Source organism: Lutzomyia longipalpis, chromosome 2, assembly GCF_024334085.1.
Source record: "Lutzomyia longipalpis isolate SR_M1_2022 chromosome 2, ASM2433408v1".
In the NCBI taxonomy this organism is placed as follows: Eukaryota; Metazoa; Arthropoda; class Insecta; order Diptera; family Psychodidae; genus Lutzomyia; species Lutzomyia longipalpis.
The window spans coordinates 10,002,654-10,030,335 of record NC_074708.1 but is presented as its reverse complement, the minus strand read 5'-3'; the positions used below and the strand labels follow the sequence as shown (position 1 = coordinate 10,030,335).

The following is a 27,682-nucleotide window of genomic DNA, read 5'->3' as shown; positions in this document are numbered from 1 at the left end:
CATGCTGCCCGGGGGCTTCTGAGGACGTGAAAAACCCGGGAAAACTCGTTTCAAAAGGTTTTCGCGCGGAAAATGATCTCTGATTTACAAACGGATATTTTAATTTTAAATTGAATATACTGTCCGTTGCGTGTTCTCCCTTTTCTTCAAAGAAAACGCACAATTTTCATCTACAAAGTCCATTTTCTTATTTTCTCAACCCTGAAAATACTTTTCCGATAATTTTCTGTTGATTTTCCATACAGTAAATGCATTTTACACGCTTTTTTAGCTCTTTTTTGAGAAAACTAGAGTATTGTGCCGAAATCATTTGGGGGCTGCGGGAAATTCGAGTTTTTTCCGCTTCTGCGCAATTTTCCTGGTTCTCCTTTTGCAGGGGGGTTTGTGAGAGTGGGGAACGAATTTTCCGAGGGTTTTGGGGTTTTCCAGGAAGTTTATTCGGGAGGAAAAGCAGCCGGCAGTTTTCGTTTTTGTCTTTTTACACGACTTTCTTTCCTGGATTTAATTTTTTTGAATCTTTCGTTTTTCCACTGCCAATCGACGCGGTGCCACCTCCTAAGCCAGGAAAATTTAATTTCTCCGGAAAATTTGCCGGAAAACGCGATAAAATCGCAAAAAACTTTGACAATTTGAAAATCCCGCTTTTCAGCATTTTCATATTCTTCGCGCTTGTTGCGCCACCTTGCGGAAACTCTTTGCATTCGTGTTTATCAAGAACGTGGAGTGAAAATGGTGAGTGCTCGCAGTTTTTCCCCAAAAACACCCATTTCCCGGCTATTTTGTTAATTAATTTGTGTGCAAATTGCAAAAGGAACTTTTCCTGCGTGTGTTTTTGTTAAAATTTCTTTTGAAAGTTTAATATTTGGGGAGAAAATTGTCACCAAAATTGCAACAATAAACATAACCTGACTTATGTATATTTTGGACAGATTGGAAAATGAATTTTCTCTTTGATTTTTCCAGGCCAAGCGCACGAAAAAGGTTGGAATTGTGGGAAAGTATGGCACGCGTTATGGTGCGTCGCTGAGGAAGATGGTCAAGAAGATCGAAATCACCCAGCACTCCAAATACACCTGCACATTCTGCGGAAAGGTAAGATTGACAAAACTCCCGGATTGCGTGTTTCCGGAAAGAAATAATTCCATGATTTTTTGTCTTCCTGTTCAGGACGCCATGAAGCGCACCGTGGTGGGCATCTGGTCATGCAAAAGGTGCAAGCGTCGTGTCGCCGGGGGAGCCTGGGTGTACTCCACAACGGCCGCTGCTTCAGTCAGGTCGGCTATTCGGCGACTGAGGGAGACCAAGGAGCAGTAAAACGCCTCCTGAATCCCCCAAATAAAACTCTCAATTTGCCGGAAGTGAAAAAATAAATAAAAAAAGATTTTAAAATAACAATATTTTGTTTTATTTTATTCTAAAAACTCCGGAGGATTAAAGAAAAAAAATATTTTAGCACTATTCACAATTTTTCTTCCTTTGTGACTCCGTCACTTCCGGGACACTTTCCGGATTCTCAGCCCTTTGCAGTTTGTTCGTGAAAAATAATTGGGGGCGTAATTAAATGCATTGGAATGGAATCATTTTTTTTTTACATAAAAATGATTTTCAAGTAGAAAATTTCTGGAAAAAATACTGAGATGCTTTTCTTCGTTTTTTTTTTAAAGAGTTTTATGATTAAGAAAAAAAGGAAATACTCTGCAGGAAGACGATGAAGAATTCTTCCTTGGCGCTATTTTATTTATTTTACGTATTCTCTAGTCAGTTTTTTTTGTGAGGATCTCGCCCTGTTCTGTCTTCTTCGTGGCTTTGACACAATTTATTATTTTTTCTAAATGATTTTCTGAGTTTTTTTTCCTGCGGAATGATTGAGAAAGGAGTCTATTCACTTTTGTTCATAATCATCTTTTCTTTTATTATTTAATTTTTCCTAAAATTCATTGGAAAGAAAGTTGATGGAATTATCCTAAATTGAATTTTAATAACTTTCTTGAAATTAATTCCTACGCATAATCGGCATAATCAATAAAAATAATTAATTTATTACTTGTAATGGTCATTATTCATCCTCCCCTCCTCCTCCATAAACGTCTCAATCATTCCGCATAAAAAAAGAGGTTCATGTTGGAAGAATTTGCACGAAAAGCGTTTTTCTTTTTGCAATTTTTTTTTTTGGAAATGTATCTTCCACGCAACATTGAACAAATAATTCTTTTTCCTCTTCGAATGATATTCTTTCGTGTTGCTTCTCTTTTTGTTAATTTTCTTACACGAAATATTGCACCATATTTTTCAATTCATTTTTCAATTATAAAATCGATATGCTTTGTTCTTCTTTAACGTTTTTTCTTCTTCTGAAAATCTTTTTCTTCTTCTTTTGGAATTAAGAAAGAAATGGGAATTTGTATCTCTTTTTTTTTGCTTTGTGATAAGGTTCTTGCATCTCTGAGAGAGATTTTATTATGTATAGTAGATTTCTTTTAGACACACACAGAGATTGATTTTGGCTTATTTTTTTTTTAATTCTGCCATTAATCTTAAGCTAATGATTTTTTTTTTATATTTCTTACAAACTATACATTTCTTTTAAAAGGGGGAAATTCCTTTTTTTTTTTTTATTTACAGCATTTTAGAGGAAATTTATCCTAAAAATGATTACATAGAGAATCTCATTTTATTAACAAAGTAAATGTCGCTAAATTAATTCAATTAAAAAAAATGTTCCTATACACTGAAGCTCTATGTTTGTTTCTTTTCATTTTTTTATAATTAAGATAAGAGTTTATCCATTTTCCTTCTTTTATGCTATATAAAATATTTCTTCTTTTTTAGGTATAAAGAAACAGGATGAGATGTACATTGTAAAGTATGTCTAATGCTTTTTTATACGATAAGCATTTTGTGCCCACATTTCTTGTGATTTATTTGTGAAGCTATATTTGTGTGTGTTGATTTTTATTCAATAAACATTCAATGAACTTTATAATTTCAAAACTGATCTTTCTATATTATTCGATTTAAAATAAATTATATTACATAGGGAAGACCGGGGTAAAATAAAGTCAATTTGCATTAATCTTTATCTACAGGATTTCCCAAAGGCAAAAAATTCTCTATAAGTCATTCTCATAAAAAACCTGGCTTACAACTTTGTCTCAGACCATTTTGCTATATCTTCAAGGAAAATATGAGTTTTCGAGCTTTTCCTGAACCATCCACGAGTGAGGTAAATTAAGTTGGTGGAATTTTCCGACACTTGCAATAATTTTCATTGACTTAAATTACCCAACTAGACATGTTTTGATTAACCCCTTAACCCTCGCATTGCCATGAAAGACAGGTGATCGATCCCAGAGCCTTATTTCCAGTTTTTACGCCCTAATTCTCAGAGATTTAAAACCCATCTTTTGGGAATAAGTTCATTGGTTATCTGAGAAGATTGTGTCAAAATTTCAGGTTGATCCGACCACTAGAAAAAAAGTTATTAACAAAAATTTAAGAAGTGATAATTCAAAAATTGGTGTAAAGGTCAAATTTATTTTATTTTTCTCCTCTTTCTTGACAATTCTAACCTCAAAAAAGTCATTAAAAAGTCTATTTAAAATTTAATTTTTGTGTTCTAAAAAGGCAAGACTTCTTAGGGTTTACCAAGGAGTATATTAATGCACATTTGACCGCAAGAATTTACTTATTTTACGAAAAATTCTATGGGGTCGATCTCCTACGCCATGGCAATGGGCGTGAGTATTTTAGTCATGTCGTACCAGGCGGTTAAGGACCACGAGGAATCTAGTGGGTGGAATGACGCGAAAATAATTTTTTGAGATTTTCTTTGAGCTCAAATAAGACATTTTTAACCAAAACTGCAATTAATTAATTTTGTGTTTTTGGTCCTTCCTGATCCTGTGAGTCCTTGAAGATGTCCTTTTGTGTTCTCAAAAAGTCCAAGGAAAATGAAAATAAACTAGCCAAAATCGGTCTTTTTCAAAAACAACCTATGGATCGAAATCAACCCGTTAGTCCGTAAGTTTTTTTTGTTGATATTTTAAGCTTTTTCCAAACTCTTAAGTGACTTTTTTGCCCCGCTTTTCCCTATAGAAAAACGAATTTTTCCCAACACACGAAAAGTTGGGAAAGAAGATTTTGGTCGCGAATTGACTTTTTTTTAGTCAATATAATCGAGTCAAACTTTATGAAATAAAAATCAAATCAACACTTTAGTTCCCTTTACGGAAATGAGCTTTAAGAATATTTTATGCAATTTTTTTTGTATTAATTTACACACCCGCTGTCTCGCCCTTGCAAATTGTGCAAATGAGCATTGCAAAACATCACTTTTCCAGTGTTGTATTAACACTGATTTTCTCCCATTTTTTCTTACCTCTATTTTCCGCGTGCCACGACTTTTCCACGGCATTCTCTCACACGTCTTGAACGTTTCTTTTTTTTATTATTTTTAATCTACACAGTCACACAATCACACAATGTGCTTTTTTTTTAATCCCTCCTCTGGGGATCCCTCTTGCCCCCTAGATACACGGGGGTGGGTCATTTGGGATCCATCCCAAAAGAGACTAGAGAAATTTCTTCTTCTTCTTCTTTTGTTACCTAACTTTCCTTGTAGCATTGCAAAAGGTTCAACCTTTGCACTCCTTTTCCTCCTTACCTCACCACAACAATTGGAGTCTTATGTTCTCTCAATGTCATTCTCCTGATCGTGATCATGCCCATTGGCTTGCCACTTGAATTGCGATGTCATCCGCCACTGCTGACCACGGGAGTAGTTGCAGGGACGTAGAAGGGGCATTGAGGGATCCTCCCTTGTGGGTCTTGTTAGGCAATTACCTGAATTTACGTGTTTTATCGTCAAGTCCTGCAAATGGGATTAATTTTGGCCGTTATAATTTGAATTTATCTTGCGGCAAATGGAGGGTGGTGTATACCTCATTGTCGTAGACCCACTCCTGATTCCCCTGCATTCCGTGACATCGTACAAGGTTCACCGGTCCCATGGCATGAGCTGCATCCAGGCAGTTGTCATCTGACATAATTTGATGGCGTTTCGTGTAGGCAAACACCTGATTCCCACCCAAACCGTGACAATAGCTCGAACCAATTTTCTCCCCAGACTTCCTGCCCATCGTATCTAAGCAATTGTCTGTCTCCACATTTCGAATCTATGTGATAAAATGAATTTCATTACATTCCTGTCTTCCATCCCCATTATATTCCTCAAAATACAACAAACTTACATCACCCAAATAGTAATAGTCGAGTGGCATTTGACTCTCAGGGTAGATATTCTCGAGATACCACCGGAAGCTCTTGCATTTGAGCTTCTCTCGTAGTGCCCTACGACCACTCACATCACCAGCTGAAGCTTTTCTTGCTCCTATTCCGCCCCCCAGAGAAAAAAAAACATCCATTAATTTTCTTGAGAATTCTCTCCATCCCGCATTGCAATGAAGAAAAAAGAAAGGAATACACAGCACCCAGATTTTGCTGTACACAGAGTATGTATTCCTCAAGATAGGAGAGGAAGAGTGATGTTTGAGAAGAAAAGCATCAACTTTTGTGCTTTGGTGTTAAATAATTTATTTCTTTTTTTTACTTTTCTCAATGTTTCTTGCCAACAAAATCATGGTGCAATGTGTACCGAATAATTGTACCAACAAAACAATCTGTACAAATTTTTATAAATTATTCGAGACAGACATAAATACAGAGAAGGTACAAATTTATAAAATTTTCATTTTTTTTTCTTTTAATAAATGGCTCTCGTGTGAAAATTTTGTGCATTTTTTTGTTCTCTTGAAAAGTTGAGAAAAAAAAACTACTACAAGATAAATCTTTCATCACATTTAATTGCATTATGAGTATAAAACAAGAGGCTCCCTTTATAATAAAAAAGTCTGTACAACAGAGATTTAATAAGGTATACATATTTTGCAAAATATAAAACACATAAAATGAAAGACACTTAATTTACTTTTATAATTTTTTTTTGATACTTAAAAAAGAAAATCACAGAGAAGAGATGTTGATGGGGTGGATTGTGGTGGGAAAACATATAAGAGGGGGAGTGCAAAAGATGATGAATGGGGGCTATGAAAGGGATGCTTTTGTGAGTAAATTAGTGTTGACAGAAACATGCAGATGCTGTAATTAAATGGCATGCTAATAGACAATCAAGCACAAGCCATGCAGAGCTTTTAAGTACCTACGAATACCATGAAGATTTATTCTTTTGAAAATTATTTTTTAACGGCTTAATGTCTCTTAGAAAAGGTACTTATTTTGAATATTTAAATTTGACAGATAATTTGACAACGTCAAAGGGTAAATATCTGTCACAAATATGTAAATAAGATCTCTCAACTATAAAAAAAATACAAAATAATTTCATTTATAAATTGTTCAATTATTTAAAAAAAAAAACATTAGTTGTTATTTATGAATATTAGTTTGACAGAAATCTGAGTATTTAAATTTGTTTAATAATTTGACAACGTCAAAATGTAAATATCTGTCATCATTATATCAAAAGGATCTGTCAAACAGTTATAAAAATAATACATGGATTATTCTTTTGTAGATTCTTTTACAGTTTAAATCCTTTAAAAAATATTCTTTTTTTTAATTACCAGAGTTTGACAGAATTTTAATAGCGTTAAAAATAAATATCTGTCAAAAGTTATAAAAGTTCTTCCAAATATAAAAAATACAAGTACTTTTTTTGTTTTATAAATTACTTGTTCTGTTTAATAAATTCTTTTTTTTTTAATTGGAGTTTGACAAGAGTCTGACAGCGTTAAATTATGAAAATCTGTCAAAAGTATGTCAGAAGATTTGTCAATTATATCTAAAAAAAAAAACGAAGATCTATTTTGAATTATTTTTCCATGATATTTTTTAATACTTCAAGCTTTTCAAAAACAAAAAGAAATATTTTTCAATTTCTAATTTAAATTTTGACAGAAATTTGACAGTGTCAAATGTTAAATATCTGTCAAGAATATGTCAAAAGATGACATTTACCATTTCAAAGTCCCTTTTTTAAATTTCAATTTGAACAACAAATTTTCAAAAGAAAATCTTCCCAACAAAATAAAGCCAAAACATCATACAACAAAAAATATATAGACAGAAAAGCACATTAAATCCTTAAAGATATTAAATGTGTGTTGGTTTATTTGATAAAGAGGAAAAGAACCTGGGTTATAGCTGTAATAGAAGTCACTCCATTCGTCTAGCCACACTTCCACTAAACGGGCATTATTGTGGTTAACAATTTGCGTTGTGCCACCCGGAAATGAGTATGGCGTTGATTTCCGGAAGACATGGCCCACCCGAGAGCATGGAGCTATTTCTAATATTCCACCGCACATCCACACCTTTTATGCAATAATTTGTAATAACATAATATTTTCTCTTTAGTAAATTTCCTTTTGTTATTTCTTTTTCTTCTTCTTTCTCAAAAAAAAAATCAATGAAAAAAATCAGAAAGCAGAGAGAGTGTCAATGTTAGAGACATTCTTTTTTTTTGTATCAATTTATCACCTTCCTTTTTCACTTCTTTTTTGCACCTTTTGCTATTTTTTCGCACTGATTCGTTATATTTGAATAAATGTGATTTTTTTCTCCATTTTAATCCTCACGGGAAAAAATGCAATCAATCAAAATTGAGGGACATATAGTTGAGGTGATAAAAAAAGAGTGAAAAAGGTGGTGAGAATAAATTTTATATATCTGAGCGGCTCCTGTTTCCATTTGATATCTAATCAATTTTCAATTAAAACTCTGGCTCGTCTTTTCCAAGAATTTAAAAGTATATATTGATGAAAAAAGAACTCCAAAAAAAAATCAATCATGTCACGTCGAGGCACAAAATTTTAATTGAAAATTCATTTCCTTCCTCCATCCTCTATTTAATGATTTTTTTATACCCCCGAATTAATTGTATTAGTTGTTAATAAAATTAATCATGACGATTTTTTTAATATTCTAACCACACTGTGTTAAAAAATGTTATTTTCCAGGGGAAAAAGGGAATGAAAATGCTTTTAAAATTCAGCTAAACCGCAATCTAAGGGAAAAAACACGAGAGGAAAAAATATTAACACGAAATATGGAAGAGGTATTAATTTAATAAAGGATTAGCACTTTGTAAAAATAAAAAAAATAAATATATTAATGACTGGATGAGTTTCCTTGAGAGAAAATATAATCAAAAAGTTATGCAATATAAATGATTAAAAAAAACCACCCCTTTGGCGTTTATTAAATTGCATTTTTAGATTAGATGATGCAGGGAGAGAGAGAGAGAGCAAAGTTAATATGACGGTGATTTCTACAATCCACGTACTAGTTTTTTTTTTATCTTTCATCCACGTATAATTCAATTAAACTTTTACCGCAGCCACCCTCTGTGGTCAAGACGACTAAACACGGAAGAAAATCCTCATTGAATTTCCTTTGGACAATATTTATCGAGTCACAAATTAATTTATAGCACGTAGGTTAGTTTGTCGATGACGAGGAACTTTCTCGTGTTTATTTTCTGTATTATATGAGAGAAAATAAACTTTAAACTTTTCTTCCAACCAAGAAAAAGTTTCCAAATAACATTTTTCAACTAAACTTTTTCATTTATTGATGATAAAATGAAAATGAAAGAGGATGTGTCAAATAAAGTGTCATGGCGTTGCTGGTAAAACTGTCACCTAAATCAATTAATTTAAAATTCAAATTTCAACCGTTACGCATCAACTGTGTCATGGATTGTACAAATCATTTCAAAGGACAAAAAAGGAAAAAAAAACTCCGAGAACTGCTGAAAATTTAAAGAACTTGGGAGCAAATAAATTCGCAATGGAGCATATTATATTGGCCAAATCCACCCGATCTCTCAACTTTAGGAGAATACTTTCTTGCGTGTCTTTCTTTTATTTGAGCAACCAAGACGTTCGCGCTATTAAATACACAGCAAGACGCGAGAAAAGAATATAAATTGCAAAAAAAATATATAAGAGAAAGAACAAAAAAAAAAAGAGATGAAATCAAACCTGGACTCATTGCATAATAAAATTCTCTCCACTCATCCAGCCACACCTCGGCAACTCTGGCTGCATTGTGGAGGACAATTTTGGCGACACCGCCAGGGAAGGTGTAGGGGGATTTATCCCTGAAAACGTGCCCAACGTGCGAACATGGAATTATTTCCAGTGTCCCACCACATTGCCAGATCTTTTTTTTTTTCGTTCGCGCAATATCGCCCCCAGATAGAAGATTTTTTTCAATGTGGTTTTTGTTTGCAAAAGGACGAACGTGCATATTTTTTTTGCAAGGTGTTGGTTCCCGGTTTCGTAGACAGTTTGTGTGGGTGTGAGATAAAAAATAGAGAGAAAAAAAAACAATTAATAAACTCCAAATATGTTGTGTGGACGCCTGAAGAAAAATCATAAATCATATTTTCATAGTGAGCGAGAGAAAAAGTCCATTTTTGCGCGCGATATCATGAGAAAAAGAATATCAATGGAAACAGCTGCTGAGGGGGAAAATCAATATGTTAACGGGGTATTGAACCTACATATATGTAGGTAGGTACCCGCCATTGGATGCTGAGGAAAATTTATATAAAATTAATGAAAATTTCTGCCACGGACGCGACTGCATGAAGCACTTTTTCATAAAATACTCAGAAAGCTTTTTTTTTATTTGCTCTCTTTGATAACTTTAGGAGTTTTTAATAAATATAATAATTTTTCTCAGCAATTCAACAGCGTGGGAAAAGGTTCATTTTGAATTTATTTACTCACCCTGAAGGACATTTCGAGATTTTCACCACCCCAAATATCCATCCCTTCGTCATAGCTTCCAATTTCGTAGAAGTAGTCACGGTCGATGGCAAATAATCCCCCAGCCATTGTGGGCGTCCTTAGTGGGGCCGTCCTGTCGTGATTCCTTCGTTCCATCTCTCTATTTGGCACACGATACCACCGGAAGTTGAGCTTCCAGTTAAACCCACCCCACGTCTGATCTGACGCCGTAACATACTCAAATGTATCATCACTGATCACATCAATGATCGGACACACCACAGTCTTCCTATTCACCACAATTCGCGCCAAAAGGGGCTCCAACCACCCCTCAGTGCACTCACAGTGAGCATCGAGGAAGGTAATTATTTGCCCCTTGACATGCTTAGCACCTAGGAGACGAGCCCTAATCAATCCCGAACGCGTTCCCGTTCGCAGGACGAATGTCGGGACGGGAAGAGTTGCTACGTACTCTTCCAATTTATGACCCAAATGCTCCTTTTCACTGGCATCATCTACAAGGATGATTTCCTTGAGCAGAGGACGCGGTGATCGATTTATTACACTCCAAACTGTTCGCAGGAGTGTCGTCCATGCTTCATTGTGAAAAACAATTACAATGGAAGTCGTTGGCAGTTTTGCTGGATAATGTTTTGATCGGCATCTGCAATATTACAGAAAACCTTTAAGAAATATCCTTTTTTACACTTTATCTTATTCAACATCTTAAATTCACCACCCTCATAAAGAAAATTCCCCCCATCACCTTTAGTCAACTTCACAGCATAAATTGACATTTATATTTTTTTTTTTATTTTTCCTCACAAATTGCACTTTTCTCAATAAAATTTTTATAATCTTACGCTTGAATGAAGTTTAATCTCGTTTAAATTAAGCAAAAGTGAAGAAGACCATAAACAACTAATAAACAAGCATCACAAGAAATTAAATGCGGAAAAACTTCACTCGAAAATCATATAAAAAAAAACATGAAAACTTTGGTCCTTCGAACCGGAATAATACTTTTATGAATTTCTCATGAAAAAAAAATGAAAATGTTCTCATAATCTGCTGCAGTGTCTGTTGGAAAAGTTTTTAAAACTCCCACAGAATTCTCAAACTGAGTGTTTTGTGTTCTCTGAAACTTCTCCTTCTTCACACAATCAAAAATTCAAGGAAGCATTTTGGTATGATTTGCGGATAATTAAACTTCTTCATGGCTTGACCTATGAATCATCGAAGCATTGCATATTAGCAAACTTCATCGACAGGGCAAAAACCACACAGAACAGAATGTAAATAGAATATTGTAGAACGAAAGAAAAAAAAAAGAATCAGCTAAAAAACATGAATAAATAAAAAGAACTTCTTACTTCTCATGCCGTACGTCCGTGAGTGACCTGTTGAGGGAGATCATGTCGCTGGCCATGAGATTAAATTGATTCTCCTTGAATTTCTCCTTCATTAGTTCTTGCTGCTCATCGGGAATCTTCACTGGTTTCCCCATTTCACCAGGAAGTCCGTATTTTTCCATCACAGTCGGTGCTGGTCGCCACTTTTTCAGGTCCTCTGGTCGATATGTTCTCGGAACGGTATTCCCAAATCCCACGTCCATATTGTTATTTGTGTCAATTTCCTCCTCATCCACAATTGGATCCTCATCCACGAGTTTTCCCGCCAATCGTGTCATCTAATTCAAGAGATAGAAATAACAAAATTATAGAAAATTGTTTGAGAAATTTCACAATTTCGTGCCATTCAATTGCAATTCTTTTCTTTCTGTATTATATTTTATTTTATTACAAAGATAAAGGCGAATATGAGAAAAAGATTGAGATATTTCGATGGAATGCGACAAGAATCCTCAGCTACAGAGCACGAAACACTCAAGAGTTTTCTTTCACGTCTTGTTGCGTGTGCCACGGGACGTCGCGATAATCCCATTTTTCTCTACTTCTTATAATTTGAGAACCTCTTTTTGGCCACACGAAAGTCCACTGAGAAACTAACTTGGTGTGAACATTGAATCACTATTCGACACTCACAAGAGGGTTTGTCCACCAAGGAGAGAATTCAATCAATCTTCCACGCAATGGGCCATTGATCAAAATTATGTGTCGTCTTTTGATAACGTATTTCCTGCCAGAGGAAAGGTTCTTTATTTTTTTTTTCTTCTTGTTACTCCATTCTGAAAAACTTTTTCATGCAGGAAGTTCTTTTTTTTGTTGAAGAAAAAGTAGTAAATCGAATTGAAGGTGTGTACGCTTTCAAATCATATCAAAAGAAGGATTACTACTTTCGGGAAAATCTGAAAAGATATATGTGATTGATACGACGTGAAAACTTCCATAAAGACATGTAATAAAATTTTTGCTTCTAATTTTATGTAGGAAGAACAACTCAAAGCTTGACAAGTTGAATAATAATGGTGGATGTATAGAATAAAAGTCGGCCAGTGTCGATAAATTGTCTAATTTTTTGTACTCACTGATGTAACCTTGATTTTATTTTACTTTTTTGGTACTAAATCGTCTCTGAGCTAATTAAAGGTTTTTTTTCAGTCTTCAGTATACTTAACACTGTCTAATTAACTTTTACATTAATTACGAAAACTACTAAATGTGTCCATGCTAAATTTTAATTTTCTCAACATAAAAACTGATAAAAATAGTAAAATGTTAACCTTCTGGAAAGTGACCTTCAGCGGTAAAAGACTTTACTTAAAAGTCAATCAATCTTTTTAGAACAAAAAGGAAAATAACAAAAGAGTTCTTCTGCTCGTAAAATCTCAATATGCGTGTGTACAATACTAACGAATACTTCATTTTAAGCGTTAATTGACCCAAATTTTGCATACAAAATAACCGCAATCTTCTTGTAAATGTTCTTCAAGTAAATCTTCCATCTTTTTTGTCTACCCATCGTGATTGTCTCTAATGGGTTAATTGCCTTTCGTGTGGTGGTTTTATGTCGATTTGATGATACTTCTTTTGTTCCGAAATCAAAATGAAAAATTCCACACATTTGACTTGTTTTGTTCAGCCGAATGAAGCGACTGAAAAAGGTCACGGGGGTTACCTGTTGCACCCGCCAGTCGGGTTAATTTGAATAATATCGCACACAGAGTGCTAAAGCCGAAGACATTTGTAGAATAAATTCTTTTGCCATTTGATTGTGCACGAGGGAGATTTTAGCCAAGAGAAATGGGTCATTTCTCATTCGCCATTCAATTAAAATCCCCGACTAGAGCGAAAGAACAATGAATTCTAGCATTGCTACAGCTCTCTGTGGTGGCGGATTATGAAGCTTTAAATATTCATCTAAAAGTGCACCACCACGTAATCGCATAATTATGTAACATGCTATTGAGTTCCATTATATTGTTTCGAGAAAGAGAGGCAAGAAAAAACTGCACACACGATGTGAATGAAGATGGGAGCGCACGAATTAATTCAATAAAAAAATACTTTATTAAGTTTGTTGTTTTAAATTAAATACAAAAAATGCAAATTGTGAAAAACAGTTGCACTTTTGCGTGTTTGGGCAGACCTTATTGGTTTTTTTTTCAGAGAATCTCCCTCCCATTTTGCATAAAAATGTCTCGAGGCATCATAAATAAATATATTTTGCAATAATTTGAAGATCATGGGCTTTGTTTTTTTTGTAGTTGTTTTGTATACAAGTGAAGTGTGAAGAACATGTCATTCATGGAGGCGCCATGGTATGCATGCTAGTCTCCCAGAGAATATTGTCTTTTGTAAAAGCGGTACAAAAAAAGACGCACAGTCTCGCGCTACTTCCAAACTAATTATCCAATTGGTTATGGGAGAAATTCCACGAAGCCATGTATGCTGAGAGGAGATGAAAAGATGGGTTATTTATCAATATAGGGGGTATTTTTCACAGAAAATAAATGACTAATGCTTTTTCACATGAAAGAAAAAAATATATATCTGTATAGTCTTTCAAGTGAAATATGGAAGGAAAGTGGAGTAAAAAAGAATATAAAGAATAGCATGTAAAATAAATGAGGAATGATCATAAATTTATACTTTGCAAAAATATTGTTTAAAATAAACTTTTAGAATATAGGAGAAAACTTTTCAAATTACAATTTTTGAGTAAATAAAGTAAAGCTAATTTATTTTTATCAAAACATTGCAAGAAAATCAAAGGAAATGTAAAAAAAATCTGTCAGTTTTGGGAAAAAAATTATTTTAAAATCCGCTCAGTCATTGAAAACTAATCAGTTTCAGAGTAATTAGGATACTAAGAAAACAAGTAGGCAATAAAAATTTTTCTACAAAAAATTACGCATTTCGTTGTTCTGGAAATTTTTTTTAGGACAGTGTAAGCTACCACTAATAAAATAAAATTAATCTTCCTCACATATTTATCAATTTAAAATAAAAACGAAATTTCTTTCCACATCATTGTTGATTCGAAATAATGTTGTTTTTTATTTCTTCAAAAAAAATTTTTTTAGGCAACATTTCTATGAAATTATAATTTTAGTATTTTCCAATGCATTAAAAATTGCTGCAAGCTCAACATTTTGCGAAATAATTTTATTTGAGAAGAAATACAAACGAGGAAATCGAGGGAAATAGTTGAGTGAAAGCTCTGTAAGAATCAAATTGCATAAAACCGCAAAATTGGCGAATTTTCTCGCGTGGCTTGCAATGGGTTAATGATGGAGCTTTTTTGATTAATGATTGGGGTTGAGAATTGATTGATTTGCGTATTTTTTTCTCTAAATTGAAAATCTCCCATTGCAATTGCTTCTTTACGGTTTTCATGATTTTTCTCTCTCTCTAGCCCATTTACCTACAATTACCAATATACGTAGATGTATATAGGTTGGAGTTTTTCAGCAGATAACAAAGTTATTATTCTAAAGAAGCATACACCTTCTTCTCTTACGTTGTTTATGTTTGTGTGTGCAAAAGGTAGATAAATAAAAGAAAAAGAAGAAACACTCCGTTTTAACAAGGTGTTTTCTTCTTGTTTTATATGAGAAATTAAAAGAGATATTTGTGTGTTTTATTGTGTAATTAATTGTGTGGGAGGAGATAATTAAGGGAAGGTATATTTTTTATGCTCTACGCTGAAGCTTCTCGCAACATTGCCATTCAAATTCACTGAACTTGATGGATTACGCAGTGAATCCACCCAGAGAACTCGCGGCGCAAGGTCCCATCATTTTGCTCTCTCCTAATCTCTTGTACTTAAACTATTGCAAAATATATACCTACCTACATAATATACAAGCTAATGCAATTATGTGGATTTTAACAATCCAATTATCCACTTATAGGCAAATTATCCATTTCCCATTTGTAATGCTAAATTTCTTTGCAAACCCGCGAGATTGCAAATAGATGCAAATAAATAAAATTTAAAAAAAATTGGCAGAGAAGAAATAAATCGAAGAGTTGAAGGTCTCACTATGTTGGGCTTTTTTTTATGCAAAACTGCTCTTCTTTTTCTCATCTCAGCCGTATATGAGACGACTATCGGAGAGTGAAAGTTTAATTATAGATTTTATTTTCTCTCCTCCTCAATCACACATGTTGGAATCTTATTTTTTTCTTCTTCATCTTCTTCAACTGCCTTTTGCTTATAAAGAAAGCCGGTTCCGTGTGTCTCTGGCATGACCATCTTACTCTCAGTTTTTTTTGGTCACAAGAAAGGCCAACAAGTTAGCAAGTTTCACGTACAAACACGTGTGATCCCATTAAGAGCTCTCTTCTGTGACTCTTCTTCAGCAACTTTTGCAATTTTTCTTGGTGTAATTTTTGTGACCCATGTACTAAACCTGATATTAAAATAATTTTTCTTCTTTTCCTTTTTTTGGATGTTAACCACTCAGCACAGAAGATGGATCTATCGTTAAGAAGAATAATTGTTGAAGAATGAATGGGAAGGTGTAAAAGTCCCGCTATGAGCAATAAATGAACAGAGAATAAAAACAATAAAATTCCCAAGCATAAGAGCTTCATAGCGGGGCTGTATGAAGAAATAGCGCACGATGAGTGCAAAGAGATCCACCACATAATTCTTTTTTCTTATACAAAAGATCAAGAAGCTTTCGACGAGAAGATTAATGTTGAAATATCCAATCAATCTCTAACCACACGTTTTACAGAGACCACCTCGATCACCTCACTATGTTGCGGTGGAAGCATTTGGTTCAGTAGCACAGATTTTGTGCTGACCCTGACTTTTTCGGACTTTATGTAACATTTTTGAGACGCGATTAATGCGGTGGAAGAAATGTCACAGACAGAAGATTCACCAAATGAGGTGAATGGAATACATATTTAGATCTCTTAAAAAAAAGTTTTCTCAACTGCCTGTTGCTATATAATTTAGTCTCTGAGAGACAAGTTTATTATCAACTCATTCCTCACCTTCGGATGTTTTATTGCTTGATTTTTTATTAAAAATAAAATTACAATGCTAATAAAAGCATTTTCATTCGTAGAATTACATCTTTATCTCATTTATGTGATGAAACTTATATTGGAAAGACGTAACAGAGATTAGTAAAAAGGATTTTGTAAGTGATTTAAGTGTCATCATGTTGTAAATTACTATACATATTCATTTTAGTTTCTACAATATTAAATGAAATATGATTGAAAACAATAATTGAGTTTGAAATTAAAGGAAAATTCAAAAGGAAATATATTTTTTCAAAAAAAACTCACCTCCACATCTCCATCACCGGGTCTTCGTCCACCCGATGTATTCCATCCCCCACCAAGATCCATGTAATGCATGATGAGCGCCACGTCAATCAACAGCCACACGAGGGACGTGAGCAAGATGATCCGACAGGTGTTCATACGTAACTTTCCACGAAACATTCTTGCAAAATTTCCACTACTATGTCTCATAACAGAATTGAATTTAAATTTAAATTTAAAATAATAAAATTAAAAATTTGTAAAATTGATTCCTTTCTTCACTGCCAGAGACACTCTGAGATATTTGCCACACTTTTGTCCCTCAACTGCGAGGGTGTCAACCACTTTTTTTCAACTCACAAGAGTGTTATGCCACATGGATTGCCCTAGCAGGACAGGTGAGTAATTGTTTCAATTAACAATTTAGATGCTACGTGGTTATTCACTGTCTCGTGCGACAATTCATACTCGCACAATTGTCGGCAGAAAATTCAGGTGTGCGTCAGAGAAGGGGCTGTGTGCTATTGTTTCCTCTCAATATGGTTTATTTATCATTTGGTGCCAATTGTTTCCACACAATTTTCACGCCAGTCAAAATATAATCACTTTTGCCAACATTCCACGCGATGATTTTAAAGAAATAATATAATATAAAAAAATCACTGCGGCAAATGCAAATGAAACCGAGTTGTAAAAAAAAATAACGAAGCGAATGATCACAGAGAAAGTTTCACAAAATGATCCATCCGCGTGACATCAGAGATTTTCCTTCTTCACTTTCGCCCTTCGGCACTGCCACCACACCAAGTTGCCTTGCTCAATGTGTGAAGTTCCAAAATCAAATGGAATTCGTCACTTTCCCCGCACGTGATGTCCTATCCACGGCATTGAGGCATCCCTCCTCGTGTGTTGACCCACACAGCACAGCCTGTCCTCCATCCGCAGGAATTTAACACAAAGCAATAATCTATAGAACAGAAAAAAGAGGCATAGAAGAAAAATTCATTTTAGTTTTCAAATCTCTTTGCATTTGCAACACATTTTTCATCATACTCGCTACAACGCTCCACTGCCCCAACAAAGTCTTTCGCAACATACAGGAAAATTTGCAAGTCTAACTCTCACACCAAATTAATACAAAATTTACTACACACACACACATTTTGTCCTTTTTCGCATTTTAATGACCATCCCGCATTGCAAAATTTTCTCTGGTTACGATTGTTTCATTTAGTAAAAAAAAATTCTGTTTGCGAAAATAAATTTGATTTTTTACCCACGTCCGGTGGACAAGCAATTTAGAGTCTGTCACAAGCAGATTTATTCACCCAAAAGACCCAAAAAAATAAACTACAAAATGTTCTGTGCGAATTGACGACCAACAGTCTTAAGGAGAAATACGTTAAAACATTGAAAACGTGTTCATATTTTTTTTTCGGCGAAACATTGAACCCAATTGGTGCGATAACAGCCTCATATGTAGCTTTTATCAGTTGATGTAGCGTGAAACGCAAAGTTTCAGGTATTTTACGGCCTAATAACTCTGATAAAACACAAAATAATTCAAACAATCTCAAGAATGTAACTCACAGCTGTCAAATTTATCACGGATGCAAATATTTAATGTTGTTTGCACGGAAAAATAACAAAAAAAAACGTAAAGTTATAAAGAAATAGGTTGGTTTTTGTTGAGAAATGATAAATATTTTGCATGTAACAAAAAAAACCAACCCTCTTATCTTTGCTCCAAAACATGCAAAAAAGACAAATCAAATTCTATTAATTATTTCTTGAGATATTTGCATTTTTGTATTTAGAATTGAAAAATTTTACATGTTTAGAATGTTTATGAAAATTCATAAAACTTTATGCGTTTATTTATGGATTTTTTTTAAAAAGAAGTTTCCCTTGTTTTCTCTTTTTCTAATGCAAAAGAATTTTCTCAAAAATATAAAATAATTTTACTAAAATCTTTTAGTCAGTTGAAAAATTAATAAAACTTCATGCATCTTTTCCTTAGTTTTTTTAAAGAAATTCTTTTTGTTCTTTCTCGTTGTAATGCAAAAGAATTATTCCAAAAATATGTAATATTTCTTATGATATAAAGGTAATTGATTTAAGAATTAAAAGAAATATATTTAGAATAATTAGGAAAACAATTAAAATATTTTTTTTTCTTTTGATTTCCCCTTAGTTCTTAATATGTTAAGATTTTAGAATGTTTAGAAAATATATTTAAATTCCCCTAAATGATATTCTTAAAGATATTTTCTATCAATTTTATAAAAAAGCAATTAAAAAAAAAACGATTAAAGTTCTAAAAAAAACTTCTTAGAATTATTTAAATGAAAATTCTTTTTCAAAAATTGTTACAACCTGTTAACCGTCTCATCTACAAAATCTTGTTTGAGGGATTGGTATCCTTCATTTTTCCAGCAGCCCAACCCATATTGGTTTACCCCATGACTGAAGCTAAAATAAGAGTTCAATTTTCATTTCTTTTCAATTAAAAACTCCGTCATCCACGTGCTTTTTTTGTTGTACAGTATTGCCCATTGAGAGTGACTTAATAGAAATTCGTTGGAACGGAAGAGTTCACAAAAATGCAACACTCTGGCGTGACGCAATTCATCGGAGCACATTGTGCCTGCTGGATGGAAGTGTTTGCCATTTATTGCCTTTTCCACTAGGCTCCTCCACCAGCAATTGAACCGCAAAACCCCTCTTGTTCTTCCCAATCACATCGCAACACCTCATTCATCGCACTTTCACTCCGCCCTGGCACATGGAAAAAATTCCATTTTGTCATCAAGAAATTCGATGGCTTGCTCAATCAATCGAATCCACGATTAGAATGCAATTTTCGCGTGCGCTCCTTTTGATACTATGTATATGCACGGAAGAACATAAAACTGACCGTTTTTGCCTTTATACACTGCTGGCTGACTTCTTGCAAATGCCTGACTTTAAGAACTTCTCGTGCAAGACTAACCACTAGGTGCACCATATCCCACAGCTGGCACCAAATGCTCTGCTTTTTTTTTGGTACGACGTTCGGTATGTTACGAAGTTTCTTCGCACAACAACACCCGCGGAGAAAAATCGTAGGTCAGTGTGTTTTGAAATGTATACCAAGCCTTGGATGTTTTCTCTCTCTCCCATGCCATGGAACATTCGAAAGGGTAAATAAAGACTGCAAGAAGAAAGGTGGATTTCCAGTGTAAACGAGGAAGGGCAGTGAAAATTTGCACGATAGTGATGCAAAAATGCAAACTTTGTATATCACAAAAAGTCAGAGAATAGATATAGAATTTCACGTTAAAAAACTTGACGTGCCTCCCTGAGGGGCTTTCGGTTTCATATACACAAAACTCTTTTACACAATATAATTTCTTCAGAAATAAAGAGAAGTTGTACTTTTTTGATATCCTATCCACTGTATAGTTTTTCAAAGGTGTATAATACTCATTCAATGAGAAGATGGATTGAGTCATAAAAGAGAGGTTTAACAATAAAAATTCAATGAAAAAGAAAAACTTCCCTCAATTTGAAAAATTAATGAGAGTTCAAAAGGGAGGAATCACACGCATATTTAATATATTTTGGGGATAAATATTTAATGTCTTTACTAAAAGAATCAATTTACTACCTATAGAGAATTTTTGTCCCTTTGTAGCTTACGCATAGTGTGTAGAATATAAATAATTTATGTATTTCTTTCCATTGAAGCGAAGACACAGTGTGGGAAAGGTTTGTTAAGACATCAGAAAAATATTTGAAAATAAACTGATTTAGTTACTCGACTTTAGGGGTCATTTAATTAAATAACAAATTTTGTAAATCGTGTTAAGACGACGACGTTTTAAGACTTCCACTGATTGTTTTATATTTTTTTACACAACATAAGTTTAACAATTTACCCAGCTTGAAAATATATAGAAATTTTCAGTAACTGATATTCTTATAAATCTATTTTTATTGTGGGTACAGTGGTCCAGCTGGGTAAACTATTTAATCAGCAATGAATGTTTATTATACTTCATGTAAAAAAAAATAATTTTTGCAGTAAATAAAGGTTTTTAACACTGTCTGGAAGAAAGATTTGAAATATTTTTTTACGCGACGTGTAACAAAATAAAAATTTCACCCGGCTGAACAGTGGAAAACTATTTTGGAAAAACTCTCTGATTTCTTTTCATAATTAAAGATGCATAAAAAAATTAATTGAAAAAAACTCTCGTTAGTTTAATGATAAAAAATTACATAATTCAATTATATTTTTATTGTTTCAATACCTTCCCAATTTAAACGACCCCGTGCGCACTGTGTTAAAGTAAAGTGAACTAAACACGAAAATCAACTTTTGTATTAACAAAAAAATTACTCCTTAATCCCCCCAATTCACTTTCTAATCCCCATTCACATTTTACTTTTTTTTAACGAAAAATACATTGAGCTTGAAACAATAACTCTTCTCCCATTCACGGAGACATCGCGGCATGATTTCTTTTTTCAGCTATAGCGCGACAAAGGTGGATTTGGGTGAGCAAAAGACGGCTAAAGGTTAGAGATCACATTCATGGTTTTAAAATGGAATTTCTTTCGCGAAATCATTTTGTGGGGCAAGTTGTGTGTGCTTTGCTGGGAGGGAAAACAGGGGAGGTATATTATTGGGAATTTTCTTCAAAAGCCACCATTCAAATACAATGTGGAAGGCGCGCATTTTAACCGGTTGTTGGCAATCTCTGCACGAGTTGTTGCTTCTTTTCAATAAAAGGTACCGAGAAATGAGACAAATTACCATTTAAAGAGGTATATATTTGCCACCATTGTTGTACTTTACTTGCAGGAAATAATTTAGAAAAGAAAAGAGAAGTTAATTCGAGAGCTTGTAATGCGAGGTTAAGGGCCTTTTTCAGACTTAATTGAATTGAGAGTTATATATTTACCGGGAAATTTAGATTGTCTTTCGACAGAAAGTGAATTCTTGCAATAGATGGCACAAGATGCCTTTGAAATAGAACATATAGATGGCGTTTCAGTTCTGTTATTTAAATTCCAACGAATTCAGCAACTTTGTGGTTAACTTATTGGATTGTGAATGAGAATAATATTTCTTACTCAGCAGGAGGTAAGGTGTGAAATGTATAGAGACATTCCGAGAAATTCCATACAGCACAAAAGGCACCTTTCTCCCCGTGTTTGGGCGAATTAGCAAAATAATTCAATAAAGTGTGAAAATCACGATCTTGATCCTTTTCACTTCACCTTCTCACCGTACTGTATGTAGAGATATGCAGGGAGTGATAATTTGGTGGAAGATTTATGAGTATACCAAGCAAACCTCGCTCTCATGGTGAAATCCAATTGAGTCCCAGAACGGTGTAAATTATTCATTTGGCATGGAATGGGTTAAAATTTGTGTGTCTCCCGAGGAGCTAAAATTGAGGGTTGTGAAAAGAGAAGGTTCTACTAACATTTATTAATTAAATATGTCACCATTGTATGAGAGAAATTGAACATTTTCATTATTGATTAATCAAACACACAGGAGGAGCGCATTTTCGTCCCATTGTGCACCATGTGGAGCACCCTACAACCCTTTACCCCTCCTGACCATCCTTCACTCTCTCTCTTATTCTCTAGAGCAGAAACGGACCGGAGAAACCAATAACTCTTTTTCCTCTCGGTTTATTCATGGAAATATTTCATGGTCTGTCAATTTGTGCATCTTCAACCTCTGACAAGCTTTTCTGTGTTCTCCAGCACTACCACCACCCACCTCCTCACCCCACCCCGCCCATTTGCCAGCGCCCATAGAAGAGGAAAAATAATATTACTCGTCTTTTCTCGAGGGCTTCGGGAGTGTGTTTTGTTTTGTGCCAAGTGCACAAGAACGTGAACAAACGCAGTCAATTAATCGCAGACCCTTTTCTGTCGAATATCATTATATATGTATGTATACTAAAGAGAGGCATAGATGCAGATGGGGAAGGAGGGATGTGGTAAAAGTGTAATTTTCATTTTTCTTTCCTCTTCTCTTTTTCTTCATTTAATTTCACCACAACAACGATCTGTTCCGGTACGGGGTCTCTTGAGCTGTCGTTGCCCCTTTTCAAACGAGGCGCCACATTAAGGTTAAATGCATTTTATCTTTAAAAGTGACAACGTAGCTGTCACCTAGGATTTGACAGGTGTCAAAAACATATATTTTTTAGTTTAGAAAACAGAAAAAAATCATTACATATACTAGGTATTTACCGTACCTATCTACACAAAGAAGGTTAAAAGTTATTTTAATATTAATGCATTAAATGCCACATTTAACCTCTACAGAAAGAGATCATCACAAAATCTTTAGAGACCTACATAAGATAAATTAGTCTCTAAAACACAAATAAGGTTCATAGTATTTCTTTTTACGAGAGGAACGTTATATGATAAAAAAATACATAAAAAGAGCATTAAAATGACAGACGTGCGGGTGAACAATTTTCTTGAGGGAGCAATAAAAGAAACCGCAGTGAATAACCTTAGAATAAAATTAAAAAAAAAAACTTCGTGATTAAAATCATTTGCGTGAATCTCATAAAAGTTTAAGTTTTGTTTTACGAACCGAGTAATATTTTATTGGTTTGTTATTTTAAATTTCTCACACAATATGGCGTGCGTTTGTCAATGGAGTTACGTCAAAGTGACACATGAAAGCGTCATTTTTAATGCTTCTTAACCTTAAAATTAATTATGGTCCTACTGAAAGTAGGTTTACTGACTTTACACAAAATCGTTAATTTTACCGGTTAAAGAAATTACTTAAATGGACAGTAGAAAAATTGGATTATGATAGAGAGATAACGGGAATTTTATGTCAAATCAGACTATTTCTTTTAGGAATTTTCTTAATTAGTATACCTACCTACTGTTAGTAAATAAATTAAATGGATAAACATTTTTTTTTAGAAATTCTGCAAACCAAAATAAGCTTCTGATTTCTATCAAAGATCCCTCGGAGGGTCTTGACCAACTTAATGGAAAAAGATTCTTGAATAAGAACACCCGGAAAGATTGAGTTAACACTGAAACCTCCCACTCTGAAGATTTATTATTGAGAAAGAACTTGGCATAAAATAGTTTGTGGAGTTTTCGCGAGCGTGACTGGGGGACTGATGTCTTGAAGGTGGACCGGAACCTGTTTCTGTCCGCCTGCCTGGCCCCACGACCTCTCCTCTCTCCCTAGGCAACTCCAAGATCTCCGCTGTATGCGTGAGATGAAGAGGCCATGCCATAGTTGACGTGTCACAAGAAATACCCACAACTTCCACGCACCACAATCTTCATTCTCAAACCCACATTGACCCCTTTCTTATCGCAATCTTATCGGAAATCATTAGGATTACCTGCTCTTCGTGGGTAATTTCCTTCTAATTGCCTGCAAAGCTCCGGAAATGTCGTGTATTTGCCTGCTACCACACAACTTTGCTGACTCACTGATCTTCAAGGAAAATCACTCCATAAACTCCACAAGCACACTCCCTTGTAGCTTAAGCAACCCAAAACTGCATCCGGCCGGAGGAATTTTCACGGAAAATATCACGCCTCGACTTTTCTTCTCACAACAACAACACAACCGAGACGAAAAGCAACAACTTATAAATGAGGAAAAGTCTCTCACACTACATTTCCAGCAGGTTTTCTGCACCTTTTCTAACCCAAAATACCTCGCAAATGCTCAATGGCAATCACACAGCACACGGTGGAATCTTTTCAGCACAAAAACACCTAAACTAAGCGCCACAGACCACGGCGAGATGCAAAATACAATAAATTCACTTCTTCAAAATGACTTTTTGGGTTTACTTCATTCCTCTCCTGCTCATTAAGCTGTCCCATAATGTGATCTCTATGGTACACACATACACAGATGTTTGTAAAGGTTTTCCCCTAATGCTGAGAAACTTACCCCTGAACTTTAATTAAAGTTTTCAGTTTTCCCTATTTCCCCTATTTCCATATTAGCCTACTAACTAATCTCTGTAATTAAGTTAAATATTTTTTTACGGCTGTGTTAATAAAAAAAACACAAAACCGTTAAAATGTAAGGTGAATAGTGGGTATTAATTTGGGAACATCATTCATGTTTAGTGAGAAGAAATGCGAGATATGCAGGGGGTTTATCAATTGTGAAAAAGGAATACCTTCTTGATTAAAATAAAAATCGTTAATTTCTTTTATATTTTAGAATTTAAGCTTTAGAAATAATGAAAACTATTTAGATCTTAACTTAAAAAAATAATTCCAACAATTGTTTCTTAGATTATAAGTAAAAAAAATTCTTTTATTTTCGTTTATTTGAAGGATTTGAAAAATGTCTGCACATTTTCCTTTAGTTTTCGAATGCTCCATCTATTGAAAGTACGTTCAAATTTTCTTAGCGCACTTTTATAAACTTTTGAAATGTTTTGAGGATTTATTTTCCGGCTTTTTAATTTTTTAATCGGGGTTTCAAGCTTTTTTAAAGGCTTTTTAAGCAATAAAAAAAACAAAACTTTGAGTTTTCTTTTAAAAAAGAATAATTAAACTCAGAATGATGAAAGTAACATAAAATCGAAAAATTGTAATTATTTTAAAAAATATTGTTCAATAGTCTTTAAAATTATAATAGCAGATTAGCTACAAAATCTACAAAATAATCATTTAGCTGTGTTTCTTTCAAACACAGCTTTTGTGTACCGAGCAAAATCGAAAGTCGTCAGATCGGGCTCAAACTTGGGATGAGCACGAATTAGGGTCCCCACATTCCAAAAAACGTATGCGCCAAAAAATTTTTTTTCCGGCCGGCCGGCCGGATTATAAACTTAAATTGCAAGAGAACGGTGATAGATAGAGACTTGCGGTAAACGGCAAAGTTTAAATATCGACCTGAAGAAATCCGATTATGAAGTCAAATCCACCCCCCCACTACTCCGTCCGCCATTTTGGATAACCTCAAAATTTTGTTTTCGCTATATCTCAGTCCCTATTATAGCTAGAGATCTGAAATTTTGATATGTTGTAGGGCCCATCAAGAGCTTTCCAACGATACCTCATTTTCGAAAATCGGTCAAGCCGTTTAGTCAATATGGCCGCCACAATTTTTCATCGAAAATCGACCATAACTCGAAAACGGCTTGACCGATTTTGATCAACCCGGGGTCAAATGAAAGATCTCAACAAACCCTACAACTCTCTAGAACATCCGAAGTTTCAAAAGTGACCGCTAGAGGGCCAAAAATCAAAAACAAAATTTTCGATTAGTTTTCGATGAATATCTCGAAAACGACGACATAAATTTTTTTCATTTTTTCATATGTTGTAGCTGACTATATTATCTAGCTTCATGCCAAAAATGAAGAAAATCTATGGATCCGTTCTCAAGATATAGCCTTCCAAAGTTGGCATGTCATATCTCGGGTTCTACAAGTCCGATCTTGATCAACTCAAGCGCAAATGAAAGGTTTCAAGAAACCCTACAAATGTCTAGAACATTGCAACTTCGAGAAATGACCGCAAGAGGCGCTAAAGTCAAAAACAAAGTTTTCGAAAATTTCGAACTCGAATTTTTCGAAAATGGCGACATAAATTTTTTTCATTTTTCGATATGTTATAGCTGACTTCGAGACCTTTAAAACAAAAAAAAATTATGAAAATCTATGGATCCGTTCTCGAGATATAGCCTTCTAAAGATTTCTTAGTGTATGACTTTTCTACTTTTCCCGACTTTGCGCGTATTTAAATTAATTTGCGTTCTAGTTTGCTCTCACAAAATTGGTACACTGAAAGAAACACAGCTCCCGTAAGCTTGGTCAGCTTACCAGTACATTTTTAATTGAGCCTCAGATAAAATTTGTACCTTAATTGTTTTTCATTTTTTAGCTGATGAATTAAATTACAACATTGGGCAATAATAAATTATCTTAAATCTTTCAGTTTTCTTTAATTATTTTTACTTTATATGAAAATTTTTGCTTTGAAATTTTCTTGGATATTATAATTTTCCCGCGTATTTTCTCCCGTAGGGGAAATGCAAGCACGTGTTTTTCCACTCTCACTCTCCCATTTCCCTGCCTCTTTTTCTCCCAGTATTATTTCCTCTCAGAGAGAGAACTTCTTATCCCCACTTTTAGTTGGAAAATGGGTGGATTTTATGGGATTTGGGGAATTCGGTCGGAAGGGGATGAAAATGTGGAACTTGAGTTTGTCTCTCTTTTGGGGGAATTCTTCGTAATTTTCAGTGCACGAAAAGTTGCTGAACACCACGGTTCTACAGCTCCTTGACACTCTTTTTCCTCCCTCACTATGCAACCCTCTAAAAATTATTCAAATACACGATGATTTTTTTTCTTCGTCAGGGGTTGGTGTGAAAATATAGTCACCCCCAGTCACCAACACTGGAGGTGAACAAACGATATTAAATTTTTATCTAAACTGTTATCACAGTCATTGTCTGGCGGGGCAATGATTTTTTCCTGGCTGATAAGGGCTGCCAAGGGGATGGCAGGTTTTTTGAGGCCAGGAAATGGAATGTTGCCAATAAAATTTGAATGGAAATGGCATTTTTTCCCCGACACCGCGTTGGGGAATGAAGGCCTCAACAGTCACCCAAACACAATGCCTTGTTTGTCCAATTAATGCCCTATCGCAGTTGATTGTCACTTCCACCAGCCGACAAAGGGGGCGATGCCGCCTCCAGGGGGTAGACTAATTGCATTTATTACCTACCGCACCAATAGCGGGGGTGGTTTTTCCAGCACAAACAAAAACCCCTCATATCGTATGAAAAGTTGTGAAAATTGAAAGTTCATGGACCAAGAGCAGTACCTACATAATGTATATATGCGAGGGGAAAGCATGGGAGAGTATAAAGGAGCGGAAGGGATTTAATCCGTGTGAGATGGCTAATTGAAAGCCGATGTTGGGGTGTCGAAGGTGTTTTGATCGATTTGATTACAAAATTAATGTTGGGAAGTGACTAGACAATCATGTTTGCGGCTAATCCTGCGGGAGATCGGCGCTGAAATACAATATTCAACGCAACAAATCTCTTCGCCACTATTGTTGTGTGATACACCACAATCAACACCCCCAAAATCTCTGCATACCCAACTACATATATGGCTAAAAATCACCCACACATCC

General features: G+C 34.6%; 2 protein-coding genes across 3 annotated transcripts; one reads left to right on the top strand and one right to left on the bottom strand.

The window, feature by feature from the left end:
* The first annotated feature begins 681 nt into the window (after positions 1-681).
* Positions 682-1,395, top strand: LOC129791206 (60S ribosomal protein L37a). Its single transcript, XM_055829274.1, has 3 exons — positions 682-732; positions 964-1,092; positions 1,168-1,395. The coding sequence occupies exons 1-3, from the start codon at positions 730-732 to the stop codon at positions 1,312-1,314; spliced, it is 279 nt and encodes a 92-aa protein (XP_055685249.1). The 5' UTR covers positions 682-729; the 3' UTR covers positions 1,315-1,395.
* On the bottom strand, positions 1,382-24,400 carry LOC129791193 (polypeptide N-acetylgalactosaminyltransferase 5). Of its 2 annotated transcripts, none has more exons than XM_055829251.1 (8): positions 23,905-24,400; positions 16,529-17,474; positions 11,189-11,505; positions 9,816-10,479; positions 9,063-9,243; positions 5,250-5,389; positions 4,941-5,174; positions 1,382-4,870 (listed from the first exon to the last, which is right to left on the bottom strand). In XM_055829251.1, exons 2-8 carry the CDS (start codon positions 16,715-16,717, stop codon positions 4,685-4,687), a joined length of 1,911 nt encoding a protein of 636 aa, XP_055685226.1. In that variant the 5' UTR covers positions 16,718-17,474; positions 23,905-24,400; the 3' UTR covers positions 1,382-4,684. The 2 variants fall into 2 exon arrangements, with proteins under 2 accessions (XP_055685226.1, XP_055685223.1); XM_055829248.1 differs by lacking the exon at positions 9,063-9,243 and adding an exon at positions 7,211-7,391 and having other exon boundaries at positions 23,905-24,397.
* Between the last annotated feature and the right edge of the window lie 3,282 nt (positions 24,401-27,682).

Bases quoted from the DNA above. Each gene is read 5' to 3' on its own strand.
- LOC129791206 (XM_055829274.1), top strand. The intron at 1,093-1,167 runs GTAAGATTGACA...CTTCCTGTTCAG, and splicing joins CCTGCACATTCTGCGGAAAG to GACGCCATGAAGCGCACCGT.
- LOC129791193 (XM_055829251.1), bottom strand. From the start codon at position 16,717: ATGAGACATAGTAGTGGAAATTTTGCAAGAATGTTTCGTGGAAAGTTA. The intron at 11,506-16,528 runs GTGAGTTTTTTT...CTCTTGAATTAG, and splicing joins CCGGTGATGGAGATGTGGAG to ATGACACGATTGGCGGGAAA. The intron at 5,390-9,062 runs GTTTGATTTCAT...GGGGCGGAATAG, and splicing joins TTATTATGCAATGAGTCCAG to GAGCAAGAAAAGCTTCAGCT.